Source organism: Salvelinus fontinalis, chromosome 34, assembly GCF_029448725.1.
Source record: "Salvelinus fontinalis isolate EN_2023a chromosome 34, ASM2944872v1, whole genome shotgun sequence".
Lineage (NCBI taxonomy): Eukaryota > Metazoa > Chordata > Actinopteri > Salmoniformes > Salmonidae > Salvelinus > Salvelinus fontinalis.
In genome coordinates this window covers 29,480,219-29,495,507 of record NC_074698.1, presented here as the reverse complement: position 1 = coordinate 29,495,507, position 15,289 = coordinate 29,480,219, and the positions used below count along the sequence as shown (strand labels likewise).

Here is a 15,289-nt window from a genome sequence, read left to right as displayed (position 1 = left end):
GTTGTGTAGCGCGGCTAGATGGTAGCCGGTTGCGTAGGGCGGCTAGATGGTAGCCGGTTGTGTAGGGCGGCTAGATGGTAGCCGGTTGTGTAGGGCGGCTAGATGGTAGCCGGTTGTGTAGGGCGGCTAGATGGTAGCCGGTTGTGTAGGGCGGCTAGATGGTAGCGGTTGTGTAGCGCGGCTAGATGGTAACCGGTTGCGTAGCGCGGCCAGATGGTAACCGGTTGTGTAGGGCGGCTAGATGGTAGCCGGTTGCGTAGGGCGGCTAGATGGTAGCCGGTTGCGTAGGGCGGCTAGATGGTAGCCGGTTGCGTAGGGCGGCTAGATGGTAGCCGGTTGCGTAGGGCGGCTAGATGGTAGCCGGTTGTGTAGGGCTTCTAGATGGTAGCCGGTTGTGTAGCGCGGCTAGATGGTAGCCGGTTGTGTAGCGCGGCTAGATGGTAGCGGTTGTGTAGCGCGGCTAGATGGTAGCGGTTGTGTAGCGCGGCTAGATGGTAGCCGGTTGCGTAGGGCGGTTAGATGGTAACCGGTTGCGTAGCGCGGTTAGATGGTAACCGGTTGCGTAGCGCGGCTAGATGGTAGCCGGGTGTGTAGCGGGGCTAGATGGTAACCGGTTGCGTAGCGCGGCTAGATGGTAGCCGGGTGTGTAGCGCGGCTAGATGGTAGCCGGTTGCGTAGCGCGGCTAGATGGTAGCCGGTTGCGTAGCGCGGCTAGATGGTAACCGGTTGTGTAGGGCGGCTAGATGGTAGCCGGTTGCGTAGCGCGGCTAGATGGTAGCCGGTTGTGTAGCGCGGCTAGATGGTAACCGGTTGCGTAGCGCGGCTAGATGGTAGCCGGTTGTGTAGCGCGGCTAGATGGTAGCCGGTTGTGTAGGGCGGCTAGATGGTAGCGGTTGCGTAGCGCGGCTAGATGGTAACCGGTTGCGTAGCGCGGCTAGATGGTAGCCGGTTGTGTAGGGCGGCTAGATGGTAGCGGTTGCGTAGCGCGGCTAGATGGTAGCGGTTGCGTAGCGCGGCTAGATGGTAACCGGTTGCGTAGCGCGGCTAGATGGTAGCCGGTTGCGTAGCGCGGCTAGATGGTAGCCGGTTGCGTAGCGCGGCTAGATGGTAGCCGGTTGCGTAGGGCGGCTAGATGGTAGCCGGTTGCGTAGCGCGGCTAGATGGTAGCCGGTTGTGTAGGGCGGCTAGATGGTAGCCGGTTGTGTAGCGCGGCTAGATGGTAGCCGGTTGTGTAGGGCGGCTAGATGGTAGCCGGTTGTGTAGGGCGGCTAGATGGTAGCCGGTTGCGTAGCGCGGCTAGATGGTAGCCGGTTGCGTAGCGCGGCCAGATGGTAACCGGTTGCGTAGCGCGGCTAGATGGTAACCGGTTGCGTAGCGCGGCTAGATGGTAGCCGGTTGCGTAGGGCGGCTAGATGGTAGCCGGTTGCGTAGCGCGGCTAGATGGTAACCGGTTGCGTAGCGCGGCTAGATGGTAACCGGTTGTGTAGCGCGGCTAGATGGTAGCCGGTTGTGTAGCGCGGCTAGATGGTAGCCGGTTGTGTAGCGCGGCTAGATGGTAGCCGGTTGTGTAGCGCGGCTAGATGGTAGCCGGTTGTGTAGCGCGGTTAGATGGTAGCCGGTTGTGTAGCGCGGCTAGATGGTAGCCGGTTGTGTAGCGCGGCTAGATGGTAGCCGGTTGTGTAGCGCGGCTAGATGGTAGCCGGTTGCGTAGGGCGGCTAGATGGTAACCGGTTGTGTAGGGCGGCTAGATGGTAGCCGGGTGTGTAGCGCGGCTAGATGGTAGCCGGTTGTGTAGCGCGGCTAGATGGTAGCCGGTTGTGTAGGGCGGCTAGATGGTAGCCGGTTGTGTAGCGCGGCTAGATGGTAGCCGGTTGTGTAGCGCGGCTAGATGGTAGCCGGTTGTGTAGGGCGGCTAGATGGTAGCCGGTTGTGTAGGGCGGCTAGATGGTAGCCGGTTGTGTAGCGCGGCTAGATGGTAGCCGGTTGTGTAGCGCGGCTAGATGGTAGCCGGTTGTGTAGCGCGGCTAGATGGTAGCCGGTTGTGTAGCGCGGCTAGATGGTAGCCGGTTGTGTAGCGCGGCTAGATGGTAACCGGTTGTGTAGCGCGGCTAGATGGTAACCGGTTGTGTAGCGCGGCTAGATGGTAGCCGGTTGTGTAGTGCAGCTAGATAGTAGCCGGTTGCGTAGGGCGGCTAGATGGTAGACGGTTGTGTAGTGCAGCTAGATAGTAGCTGTACCGGCAATGATCACTGTATGCATATAATTTGTAAAATGTTATTTTGTTCTGTAGTGTTGTAAGCCCATGTGGGCTGGGTACCGGTAGGTGTATGACACTTAAATCATATCAATCAACTAGCTAGTAACATTGTCTCAGAGTGAGTAGACAAGGTTAGCCTTACCCTTAGCATTTGAGCCACAGGCCAAGTCCAATTTCCACCTACCGGTCATGTGCAGCTGGTGCAGGCGGTGGTAGACCAGGGCAGCGTCGCGGCTGCTCTTGCACGCATCCTCCCGGAGCCCCCTGGCGCGGAGCCCCCCGGCCCTGGCAGCCAACCAGCGACCTACCCCTAGTCGCTGGAGGCAGAGGCGGAGCAGGGCCCACAGGGCGGCACAGGCCAGGTCCAACTGAGAAGTGGGTAAGGGGCGACCCAGGGCCTTGAGGCAGGTCCATAGGTTCTGACTGGCCTGGGCAAAGTCTCCCTATTGGGGGAGGGAGAGAGGGGGGTGAGAGTGGTGGGTAAGTATGGAAGGTTGGGGGGAAGGGGGGGGTGTGTGCCGGGGATGGGTGTGTGTGTGTGTGTTTGTGTGTGTGTGTGTTTGTTGACCTCATGAGCTTCCGACTGTTCACCCATACAATTCTTAATTCATTTAAGGTTTATAGAAATATGTCCATCCAATAGAAAATTCTGTCAGAAAAATAATAGTCCAAACCCCATGCCTCTACCATATATGGTTCAAAGGTTACCAACGATTTACTCTGAGAATTTAGCATGTTTAGAGTGAATGGAATGTCATCATAGGCATGATCAAAAAGTGGCCAGTGCTCAATAGAACTCTGTGGCGCTGCTCCGCGGCAGAGCGGCGCTAACTTCGAACATTAAGGGAAAAAGGCCATTCTTGAACATGGGGTGAGACATTCTTAATAATTTGTAAATATAGACAGTTTTGTTATTTTGAATTATTTATTTCTGCGTTTAGAGTGAGAGAAACCAAAAGCCCACCGTGCCTATTTTTGGGAAAATCGTCAGTCCACATGTCAAGTGTAAGTCCCCCATTGTATTTACCCAAGTACTCTCTTAACTCCAGGCACACCGACAGTTTTTTTGTTGTTGCCAGATGCAGGACTCTAGTGCCAGAGGAGACTCTCAGACTGAAAACGCTTCCATTAATTTAGGAAAAATCAGTCAATTTGTGCCACAGTTTAGACTACCGATAGATCAGCGTTCTAACTCCCCCTTGTGATAGTGAGGTGCAATGACAGAATGCCACCATCTACCACTAACGGTCGCGGCATAAGCTTGCAACTTTTAAAAGGAAGAACCACTGTATAGCAGTGAGTGAACACCATACACCCTATTCCCTACATAGTGCACTACTTTGGAAGGTAGTGCATTATATAGGAAATAGGATGCCATTTTGACGAAATCACATTCTCCATATTCTCACCCGTGCCAGGTCGAGGTCTGCCTGCTTGCGGTGCCTCCAGAACAGCACGGAGGATCCAGAGTGAGGCCTGGTGACTGGCTCTCCATAGACCAACACTCTGACCAGAACCCCAGCCACCAGCACACCATTCAGCAGCCACACCAACAGAGTGGGTAGCACCCAGTCCATCCAGCCCCACGAGTCAGCTAGGAGAACACAGAGAGAGGATGACTTTGAGACACCCACACAGAATGACTTTTGGACACACAACAACACATAATGAGTTTTGGAGACACGCACACAAACACACGCACAGACAAAAAAAGAGATGGACTTACTAGAAAATACACATGGGAGTATTAGATGAACTCACTAGGAGTAAGACACACAGATACACACCTCCGCCACCCTACCTCTTTCCCTCCATACCTGCGTTTTCTAGGCCCAACATGTTCCTGCCTGTCCCAGGATGCACTGCATGGTTGTTAGAGGTGGTGCTGGAGCCCATCCCTCCACACAACATGGCAGCCAGGGGATTGAGGGAGAGGAAGAGGAAGGTGAATGTGCACAGCGCCATGCGGGAGCGGTCCAGCATGCCAGCACTGCCCGGGGTGGACGAGGACGTGTCCATCAGATTGACCGCCGGCTGGACGGGAGAGGACAGAACACAAGAAGTCAGGGTTAGAATTAGAACTAAAGCAAGCAGAGATGGAACTGGAACTAGAATTGTAATCAGGGAGTTAGAACTACGAACTATAACTTATTATCATAAGTTTACTTTACATGATAATTGGAGACACCAATGGTTAGCCATTGAACAAAACAACGGTTTAGCTTCTCTGTTTAAGTTTGTCTCCAGCCTTGTTGCTACAGGATGTACGTTGCTACAGGATGTATGTTGCTAGAGAATTACCATTTCCTTTCACAGCGTTCTATTCTATGTAACTATAGCAGAGAAGTTCAACATCTTTCAAGCTCCTTTCTCAAAGTCACGAGAAGCATTAGTTACGGGTAGCGTTGCAATGGGTCAGAAACTTTCCGGTAAATTTCCAGAATTTTTCCATGGGGAGTTAATGTGAAGGACTACATGCTTAATGTGAAGGACTACATGAAGCCAAGGACCACATGCTTTCTGATAGGTTTTGATTACAATACTGGGTGGGGTGAATATATTTTATGACATACATGATTTTTTGTTAACTAGTAAATTGTATCCTACAGCAAAGTGTGTTTAAATCATTCCTAACTTGTTAACAATTTATGCTAGATAGTTTCTGCTACCATGTGGGTTTTAATTGCTTGAGCCTGCTAACTGAGGAGTGTTAATTCACCTGTTTCCATACATGTTTCATTTTAAAACATTTATCTTACAACGGAGTTGTTTAATAACTGCTGAACTATTTATCTGTACTATTTTTTCTAATCTTTACAAGAAAATGCCATGGGCACTATCTGATGTGTGGAAACATTTCCCTGCAGCTAATGCAGAAGGAAAAGCTGTGTACAGTGGCAAATTCTGTGCAAAATCATACGTGCAAAATGCAACAAAGATGCAGAATCATCTGGCCAAGTGCATAAAGTTCCCTCACAACAAGCAACCTCTGACAAAAGTCCCACTACTTCTATTCGAGGTGAAAATTCTGAATCAGACACCTTATCGATAGCGACAGCTCATGGTCCTCTTGGAATCAGAAGGTTATTTTGGCTCAATGGAGGAACGTAGTCAGAGAAATGCTGATGAATGTCTTGCTCGAGTTGTGTATGCAACTGGTTCACCTCTGATGCTCACAGGCAATGTGTACTGGAAGAGATTTTGCCCAGCATACACCCCTTCAACCAGACATGCATTATCTACTCATTTGCTGGATGCAGAATTCAACAGAGTTCAAGTGAAAGTCAAGCAACTCATAAAGAAAGCAAACTGTATTGCAATCATCTCTGATGGGTGGTTGAATGTTCGTGGGCAAGGAATAATTAACTACATCATCTCCACCCCTTAACCAGTATTCTACAAGAGCACAGACACAAGGGACAACAGACACACTGGTCTCTACATTGCAGATGAGCTGAAGGCAGTCATCAATGACCTTGGACCACAGAAGGTACAGTATTTGCACTGGTGACAGACAATGCTGCGAAGATGAAAGCTGCTTGGTCTAAAGGTGAGGAGTCCTACCCTCACATCACACCCATTGGCTGTGCTGCTCATGCATTGAATCTGCTCCTCAAGGACATCATGGCACTGAAAACAATGGATACACTCTACAAGAGAGCCAAGGAAATGGTTAGGTATGTGAAGGGTCATCAAGTTATAGCAGCAATCTACCTCACTAAGAGAAGTGAGAAGAATAAGAGCACCACATTGAAGCTGCCCAGCAACACGTGTTGGGGTGGTGTTGTCATCATGTTTGACAGTCTCCTGGAGGGGAAGGAGTCTCTCCAAGAAAAAGCCATATCACAGTCTGCCGATATGGACAGCCCCATCAAGAGGATCCTCCATGATGATGTATTTTGGAAGAGTGGTAAGCAGCCTGAAACCTATAGCAGTAGCCATTGCACTGATTGAGGGAGACAATGCCATCCTGTCTGATGTTCAGACTCTGCTTGCAGATGTAAGAGAAGAAATCCGTACTGCCCTGCCCACTTCACTGTTGCGCTAAGCAGAGGAAACTGCAGTTCTGAAATACATCAAAAAGCATGAAGACTTCTGCCTGAAGCCCATACACACCGCAGCATACATGTTGGACCCCGAGTATTCTGGCAAGAGCATCCTGTCTGGTGCAGAGATCAACTAGGCCTATGGTGTTATCACTACTGTGTCTCACCACCTTGGCCTGGATGAGGGCAAGGTTGTTGGCAGTCTGGCGAAGTACACTTCCAAGCAAGGGCTTTGGGATGGAGATGCAATATGGCAGTCGTGCCAGCATATCTCATCAGCCACCTGGTGGAAGGGACTTCGTGGATCTGAGGCTCTTTCCCCTGTTGCCTCCATCATCCTCCAAATCCCACCAACATCCTTGTTTGGGAACACACACACCAAAGCCCGCAACAGGCTGACCAACACAAGGGCTGAAAAATTGGTGGCCATCCGGGCAAATTTGAGGCTTTGAGCCTGACAACGAGCCATCCTCAACAAGGTTAGAAAGTGACAGTGAAGATGAGGCCTCAGAGTCTGATGTTCAAGAGGTGGACATTGAGGAGGTCCAGGGAGAAACACGGAAGCCTGAGAGGAAGATAACCAAGGCTTGAGTTTCTAGACTACCATTTTACAGATGTATGTTGAAAACATTTTTGGGATATGCCATGGATCATTGGGGATCATTCAATATTCCCTTTTTGTTGTTCAGTGAAATCATCCCATGTGAAGAGTCAACTCATTTAATTAAAGTTAAATTCGTAACTAAATATTTTTTTTTATTTCTATTGGAAGGATTTAATCATTTGCAATTATGTCTACTTATGATAAGATAAAAGGTTTATGTTTGTCTCCATATGATATGGTAAATATATCCAATGCAAAAAACATCTACATTTAAATTGTATTAATTTGCATATATTTCCGTTAATTCCTATATTCCCGTTAACTCCTACGGAAAGTTTCCACCTCTGAATATTCCCCAAAAAGTTCAACCCTAGTTACGGGTAACATCCAGTATCCTGACTGGCTCCACTCAATGCTTTTCAGTGAGTTTTCACGTCTCAGGTTGTGAAACCCACCTTGCTGTCCTCCCCCATGGGGCTGTCGGGTTCTGAGTCGCTGCCACAGTGGGAGTAGGAGGTGGGAGAGCCCACGTCGGATGGCGGAGGGGTGGGTAGCTCACTCTTTACGTCCGTCTGTGGGCCGTCCACCTCCATGGCAACCAGGTCCTTCAGACACTCTGGAGAGGAGAGAGAGGAAGGAGGAGAGAGGTAGAGAAAGAGAGGATCAACCTCATCACACTGTTATGACAACTAGATCTGTATCCATAAAGTGTCTCAGAGTGCTGAGCTAGAATCAATTTAGCCTTTAAATCATAATGGAGAGGGGGAACCTGATCCTAGATCAGCCATCCTACTCAGACGCTTTATGAATACGGGCCTAGCTCTTGATTCGAGCACAACCAGCCCTAGCTATCAGAAAATGACTGCATTTCACAAACCACTTCTTTAAGCAATTAAAAGATTTAACCATGAAGAATCCTTCTCTTCATAATGAATAACAATAGGATCACGATAAAGGGAGGATGGAAGAGAGGAAAGGGCAGCATAGAAGGAGAAGAAGAGCCAGGGCAGGGAGAAGAACCACTCACTGTTCTTCTGGGCAGACATCTTCAGGGCCATGTTCTCTTTTTTCAGTTTCTGGTTGGACTGCTGCAGGTAGCGGATGTAGTCTATCGCCTTCTTCAGAATTGCCGACTTGTTGAGCTGCTTAGCAGATGAAAAGGTAAATACAACAACTTGTTGAGCTGCTTAGCAGATGAAAAGGTAAATACAACAACTTGTTGAGCTGCTTAGCAGATGAAAAGGTAAATACAACAACTTGTTGAGCTGCTTAGCAGATGAAAAGGTAAATACAACAACTTGTTGAGCTGCTTAGCAAATGAAAAAGGTGAATACAATAACTTGTTGAGCTGCTTAGCAGATGAAAAAGGTGAATACAATAACTTGTTGAGCTGCTTAGCAGATGAAAATACAAACTTAATGCAAGATTTTAAGAGCCTCTGATAAACAGTATGCATTTGAACGCAACCAATGAGCTTCCCTCGATATAATACGAACACAGCATTAACATCTTGACATTGGAATCCACAAACAAAACAGTGGCCATGTCCCAATACCATACTAGCGTACTAAACAGTATGCAAAAAAATATATAATGTATAGTATTTTGAAAAAAATTTAATAGTACTCCAAATGAGTCATTTAATATGCGATTGCGTTGACTCCTGCCATTCGTTCGTTTTGGTACAGCGCGTCAATTTATCTGATTATCAGCTGTTGTCAAACACTCGAGTCGGAAAAGACGAGTGACTTCTACTAGATCAGCCTAAAAGAGTATGCAGAATGTAGTACGCTAATATGGGTATTTGGACACAGCCAGTTACTTTTCTCTGTCAGCTGATTCAGTTCTTGAAAGCTCTACTGTATCTCAATGGGAATCTCCTGCTTAAAATGTATGTTGCAAATAATATTTTGTAAATGTAATGTTTTTTTTTATTTTAAATATACGTATATATTTCCAACATTAATACCTTGGCCTCAGTCCCGGCCACCAGGTCTTTAAGCTCAAGGATCTTGTCGTTGATGGACGAGCGGTAGCGCTTCTCGATGGCGTTGTGGGCGGTGCGCTTCTCGCCCTTGGGGGGCAGGCCCATAGGTTTACTGCTGATTGTGATACGGTTGATGGGCAGCTTGTCAGAGTCCATCATCACAGGCACTGTGGTCAGGAAGGTGCCACCACTCATCAGAGCCTAGAGGGAGGGAGGGATGGAGGAGGAAAGCGAGGGAGGAGAGAAAGAGGGAGAGAGGGAGGGATGGAGAAAGAAAGAGGGAGGAGAGAAAGAGAGTGAGGGAGGGAGGAGAGAAAGAGAGTGAGGGATGGAGGATGAAAGAAAGAGGGAGGGAGGGAGGGATGGAGAAAGAGGGAGGAGAGACATTGTTTCTAAGAAGACAATCACTAAAGTAGCATCTAGATCAGGGGTGTCAAACCCATTTGTCCCGGGGGGGGGGGGGGGGGCATTCGGTTTTCAACGACGTCCAGAGGGCCGCAATGAAAATGAGATACCATTGCCGTCGAGATTTGCAAGAAATTGTTCTCTATCCATCATTTTGGGGAATTTTGCATTAGTGAGCTGGACAGTGAAGAAACTATATGAATGTAGGTCCAATATCATTTCTACACAGTTTCCATTCAGTTTTAGTCATCATCAAGTATATTGAGTTTGTTTCCCCCTCAAACAACAGGCAGTATGTTTGACACTATGTCCTATATACCATAATACTTTGTATTCTTCCACTACCATAAAAATACTTTTGGACAATTTTTCTTCAGGAAAATGACCCTTTCTAAATGCTGTTACTACTTTATGACATTACTATTCCTATCATCTCGTTCCTACCTGGAGTGAGTGGGTGCTCTGGGCCGTGGTGGTGGTTCCTACCTGGAGTGAGTGGGTGCTCTGGGCCGTGGTGGTGGTTCTACCTGGAGTGAGTGGGTGCTCTGGGCCGTGGTGGTGGTTCCTACCTGCAGTGAGTGGGTGCTCTGGGATGTGGTTCCTACCTGCAGTGAGTGGGTGCTCTGGGCTGTGGTTCCTACCTGCAGTGAGTGGGTGCTCTGGGCCGTGGTTCCTACCTGCAGTGAGTGGGTGCTCTGGGCTGTGGTTCCTACCTGCAGTGAGTGGGTGCTCTGGGATGTGGTTCCTACCTGCAGTGAGTGGGTGCTCTGGGATGTGGTTCCTACCTGCAGTGAGTGGGTGCTCTGGGATGTGGTTCCTACCTGCAGTGAGTGGGTGCTCTGGGATGTGGTTCCTACCTGCAGTGAGTGGGTGCTCTGGGATGTGGTTCCTACCTGCAGTGACTGGGTGCTCTGGGCTGTGGTTCCTACCTACAGTGAGTGGGTGCTCTGGGCTGTGGTTCCTACCTACAGTGAGTGGGTGCTCTGGGCTGTGGTTCCTACCTACAGTGAGTGGGTGCTCTGGGCTGTGGTTCCTACCTGCAGTGAGTGGGTGCTCTGGGCTGTGGTTCCTACCTGCAGTGAGTGGGTGCTCTGGGCTGTGGTTCCTACCTGCAGTGAGTGGGTGCTCTGGGCTGTGGTTCCTACCTGCAGTGAGTGGGTGCTCTGGGCTGTGGTTCCTACCTGCAGTGAGTGGGTGCTCTGGGCTGTGGTTTCTACCTGCAGTGAGTGGGTTCTCTGGGATGTGGTTCCTACCTGCAGTGAGTGGGTGCTCTAGGATGTGGCTCCTAACTGCAGTGAGTGGGTGCTCTAGGATGTGGTTCCTACCTGCAGTAAGTGGGTGCTCTGGGATGTGGTTCCTACCTGCAGTGAGTGGGTGCTCTAGGATGTGGTTCCTACCTGCAGTGAGTGGGTGCTCTAAGATGCGGTTCCTACCTGCAGTGAGTGGGTGCTCTGGGATGTGGCTTCTACCTGCAGTGAGTGGGTGCTCTGGGATGTGGCTCCTACCTGCAGTGAGTGGGTGCTCTAGGATGTGGTTCATACCTGCAGTGAGTGGGTGCTCTGGGCTGTGGTTCCTACCTGCAGTGAGTGGGTGCTCTAGGATGTGGTTCCTACCTGCAGTGAGTGGGTGCTCTAGGATGTGGTTCCTACCTGCAGTGAGTGGGTGCTCTGGGCTGTGGTTCCTACCTACAGTGAGTGGGTGCTCTGGGCCGTGGTTCCTACCTGCAGTGAGTGGGTGCTCTGGGCTGTGGTTCCTACCTGCAGTGAGTGGGTGCTCTGGGATGTGGTTCCTACCTGCAGTGAGTGGGTGCTCTGGGATGTGGTTCCTACCTGCAGTGAGTGGGTGCTCTGGGATGTGGTTCCTACCTGCAGTGAGTGGGTGCTCTGGGATGTGGTTCCTACCTGCAGTGAGTGGGTGCTCTGGGATGTGGTTCCTACCTGCAGTGACTGGGTGCTCTGGGCTGTGGTTCCTACCTACAGTGAGTGGGTGCTCTGGGCTGTGGTTCCTACCTACAGTGAGTGGGTGCTCTGGGCTGTGGTTCCTACCTACAGTGAGTGGGTGCTCTGGGCTGTGGTTCCTACCTGCAGTGAGTGGGTGCTCTGGGCTGTGGATCCTACCTGCAGTGAGTGGGTGCTCTGGGCTGTGGTTCCTACCTGCAGTGAGTGGGTGCTCTGGGCTGTGGTTCCTACCTGCAGTGAGTGGGTGCTCTGGGCTGTGGTTTCTACCTGCAGTGAGTGGGTTCTCTGGGATGTGGTTCCTACCTGCAGTGAGTGGGTGCTCTAGGATGTGGCTCCTAACTGCAGTGAGTGGGTGCTCTAGGATGTGGTTCCTACCTGCAGTAAGTGGGTGCTCTGGGATGTGGTTCCTACCTGCAGTGAGTGGGTGCTCTAGGATGTGGTTCCTACCTGCAGTGAGTGGGTGCTCTAAGATGCGGTTCCTACCTGCAGTGAGTGGGTGCTCTGGGATGTGGCTTCTACCTGCAGTGAGTGGGTGCTCTGGGATGTGGCTCCTACCTGCAGTGAGTGGGTGCTCTAGGATGTGGTTCATACCTGCAGTGAGTGGGTGCTCTGGGCTGTGGTTCCTACCTGCAGTGAGTGGGTGCTCTAGGATGTGGTTCCTACCTGCAGTGAGTGGGTGCTCTAGGATGTGGTTCCTACCTGCAGTGAGTGGGTGCTCTGGGCTGTGGTTCCTACCTACAGTGAGTGGGTGCTCTGGGCTGTGGTTCCTACCTGCAGTGAGTGGGTGCTCTGGGCTGTGGTTCCTACCTGCAGTGAGTGGGTGCTCTAGGATGTGGCTCCTAACTGCAGTGAGTGGGTGCTCTAGGATGTGGTTCCTACATGCAGTGAGTGGGTGCTCTAAGATGCGGTTCCTACCTGCAGTGAGTGGGTGCTCTGGGATGTGGTGGTGGTTCCTACCTGCAGTGAGTGGGTGCTCTGGGATGTGGTTCCTACCTGCAGTGAGTGGGTGCTCTGGGCTGTGGTTCTTACCTGCAGTGAGTGGGTGCTCTAGGATGTGGTTCCTACCTGCAGTGAGTGGGTGCTCTAGGATGTTGTTCCTACCTGCAGTGAGTGGGTGGTCTGGGATGTGGTTCCTACCTGCAGTGAGTGGGTGCTCTAGGATGTGGTTCCTACCTGCAGTGAGTGGGTGCTCTAGGATGTGGTTCCTACCTGCAGTGAGTGGGTTCTCTAGGATGTGGTTCCTACCTGCAGTGAGTGGGTGCTCTAGGATGTGGTTCCTACCTGCAGTGAGTGGGTGCTCTGGGATGTGGTGGTGGCTCCTACCTGCAGTGAGTGGGTGCTCTGGGATGTGGTGGTGGCTCCTACCTGCAGTGAGTGGGTGCTCTGGGATGTGGTGGTGGCTCCTACCTGCAGTGAGTGGGTGCTCTGGGCTCTGGCTCCTACCTGCAGTGAGTGGGTGCTCTGGGCTGTGGTTCCTAACTGTAGTGAGTGGGTGCTCTGGGCTGTGGTTCCTAACTGCAGTGAGTGGGTGCTCTGGGATGTGGTGGTGGTTCCTACCTGCAGTGAGTGGGTGCTCTGGGCTGTGGTTCCTACCTGCAGTGAGTGGGTGCTCTGGGCTGTGGTTCCTACCTGCAGTGAGTGGGTGCTCTGGGCTGTGGTTCCTACCTGCAGTGAGTGGGTTCTCTGGGATGTGGTTCCTACCTGCAGTGAGTGGGTGCTCTGGGCTGTGGTTCCTACCTGCAGTGAGTGGGTGCTCTGGGATGTGGTTCCTATCTGCAGTGAGTGGGTGCTCTGGGCTGTGGTTCCTACCTGCAGTGAGTCGGTGCTCTGGGCTGTGGTTCCTACCTGCAGTGAGTGGGTGCTCTGGGATGTGGTTCCTACCTGCAGTGAGTGGGTGCTCTGGGATGTGGTTCCTACCTGCAGTGAGTGGGTTCTCTAGGATGTGGTTCCTACCTGCAGTGAGTGGGTGCTCTAGGATGTGGTTCCTACCTGCAGTGAGTGGGTGCTCTAGGATGTGGTTCCTACCTGCAGTGAGTGGGTGCTCTGGGATGTGGTTCCTACCTGCAGTGAGTGGGTGCTCTGGGATGTGGTTCCTACCTGCAGTGAGTGGGTGCTCTAGGATGTGGTTCCTACCTGCAGTGAGTGGGTGCTCTAGGATGTGGTTCCTACCTGCAGTGAGTGGGTTCTCTAGGATGTGGTTCCTACCTGCAGTGAGTGGGTGCTCTGGGATGTGGTGGTGGCTCCTACCTGCAGTGAGTGGGTGCTCTGGGATGTGGTGTTGGCTTCTACCTGCAGTGAGTGGGTGCTCTGGGCTGTGGTTCCTACCTGCAGTGAGTGGGTGCTCTAGGATGTGGTTCCTACCTGCAGTGAGTGGGTTCTCTGGGATGTGGTTCCTACCTGCAGTGAGTGGGTGCTCTGGGATGTGGTGGTGGCTCCTACCTGCAGTGAGTGGGTGCTCTGGGATGTGGTGGTGGTTCCTACCTGCAGTGAGTGGGTGCTCTGGGCTGTGGCTCCTAACTGCAGTGAGTGGGTGCTCTAGGATGTGGTTCCTACCTGCAGTGAGTGGGTGCTCTAGGATGTGGTTCCTAACTGCAGTGAGTGGGTGCTCTGGGCTGTGGTTCCTAACTGCAGTGAGTGGGTGCTCTGGGATGTGTTGGTGGTTCCTACCTGCAGTGAGTGGGTGCTCTGGGCTGTGGTTCCTACCTGCAGTGAGTGGGTTCTCTGGGATGTGGTTCCTACCTGCAGTGAGTGGGTGCTCTGGGCTGTGGTTCCTACCTGCAGTGAGTGGGTGCTCTGGGATGTGGTTCCTACCTGCAGTGAGTGGGTGCTCTGGGATGTGGCTCCTACCTGCAGTGAGTGGGTGCTCTGGGATGTGGTTCCTACTTGCAGTGAGTGGGTTCTCTATGATGTGGTTCCTACCTGCAGTGAGTGGGTTCTCTAGGATGTGGTTCCTACCTGCAGTGAGTGGGTTCTCTAGGATGTGGTTCCTACCTGCAGTGAGTGGGTGCTCTAGGATGTGGTTCCTACCTGCAGTGAGTGGGTGCTCTAGGCTGTGGTTCCTACCTGCAGTGAGTGGGTGCTCTAGGCTGTGGTTCCTACCTGCAGTGAGTGGGTGCTCTGGGCTGTGGTTCCTACCTGCAGTGAGTGGGTGCTCTGGGATGTGGTGGTGGCCAGGGAGGTGATGCATGGAGAGGACACAGTAGTGACCATACAGGGGTCACGGTTCAGGGTGGTCAGCAGCAGAGACTCAGCCTTGATAAACTGGGGCTGGAGCAACACCTGAGAGGAGGAGGAGCGAGAGAGAGAGATGGAGGGTTAGACTATAAGCCTGAGGGAGCAGTTCTGTTCCATTGAAATCAATTAGAAATGAAACAAATACTAGTAAAATAATAGGTTTGAATGCAAAGAACAAATCATTTTTTTCTGGTGTGGTGATATTCTTAGGGTTAATGAGTCTCATCAAGCATAACACACACACGCACTCACTCCAGGTGAACAAACTAACTTGTTGAATGTGGTGTGATGCGATGGTCTGAGCTGGGTGGCTTGCTGAGGTGGTCAGGAGGGGGGCCGTGGTGGTCAGAGCCTGGATGGTCATTGGCTGAACGTTGGTAGGGGACGACGACAGGCTGACCATGGGCTGGGCGGGGCCTCCTTGATGATTGACAGCTAGGAAAATAATCAGGGTCATGTACATTAGGCACCAAACGGAAGAAAACTGCCTGAAACAAGGAGGGACTACTTAAATATTTGTTTCTCGGTTCAAAACGTCCTGCTAGTATGGACTCAATTGTGTTTGAAAGAGTTCAAGCTGTAAAACTAAAACACCATGTAAACTGTTGTCACCATAAGTCTTTGGCGAGGCCAAAGTTCACATACATTTTTTGCGTGGCTTAGTAGTGTATCACCTTTCCCCCTGGTGAGTGATATCATTATGGGATAATGGCTGAAGAGGGGAGTGTACACTACGGTACGTATAAAGACACTTGAGTCACTGACCGATAACAGTATGGATTATCATTGTAGGAATTA

The 15,289-nt window shown here is 51.3% G+C and overlaps 1 protein-coding gene across 2 annotated transcripts in view; it reads right to left on the bottom strand.

Moving 5' to 3' along the window:
• srebf1 (sterol regulatory element binding transcription factor 1) overlaps positions 1-15,289 on the bottom strand; it is a 30,986-nt gene that overhangs the window by 11,483 nt on the left and 4,214 nt on the right. The window contains exons 3-10 of one of the 2 annotated variants that reach the window (XM_055898434.1): positions 14,763-14,926; positions 14,393-14,536; positions 8,877-9,095; positions 7,935-8,052; positions 7,363-7,523; positions 4,075-4,291; positions 3,667-3,851; positions 2,442-2,700 (exon numbers count right to left, since the gene is read on the bottom strand). In XM_055898434.1, coding sequence (XP_055754409.1) covers positions 2,442-2,700; positions 3,667-3,851; positions 4,075-4,291; positions 7,363-7,523; positions 7,935-8,052; positions 8,877-9,095; positions 14,393-14,536; positions 14,763-14,926 — 1,467 coding nt within the window. The remainder of the gene's footprint in view (positions 1-2,441; positions 2,701-3,666; positions 3,852-4,074; positions 4,292-7,362; positions 7,524-7,934; positions 8,053-8,876; positions 9,096-14,392; positions 14,537-14,762; positions 14,927-15,289) is intronic. The other variant, XM_055898435.1, reaches the window with a different exon arrangement.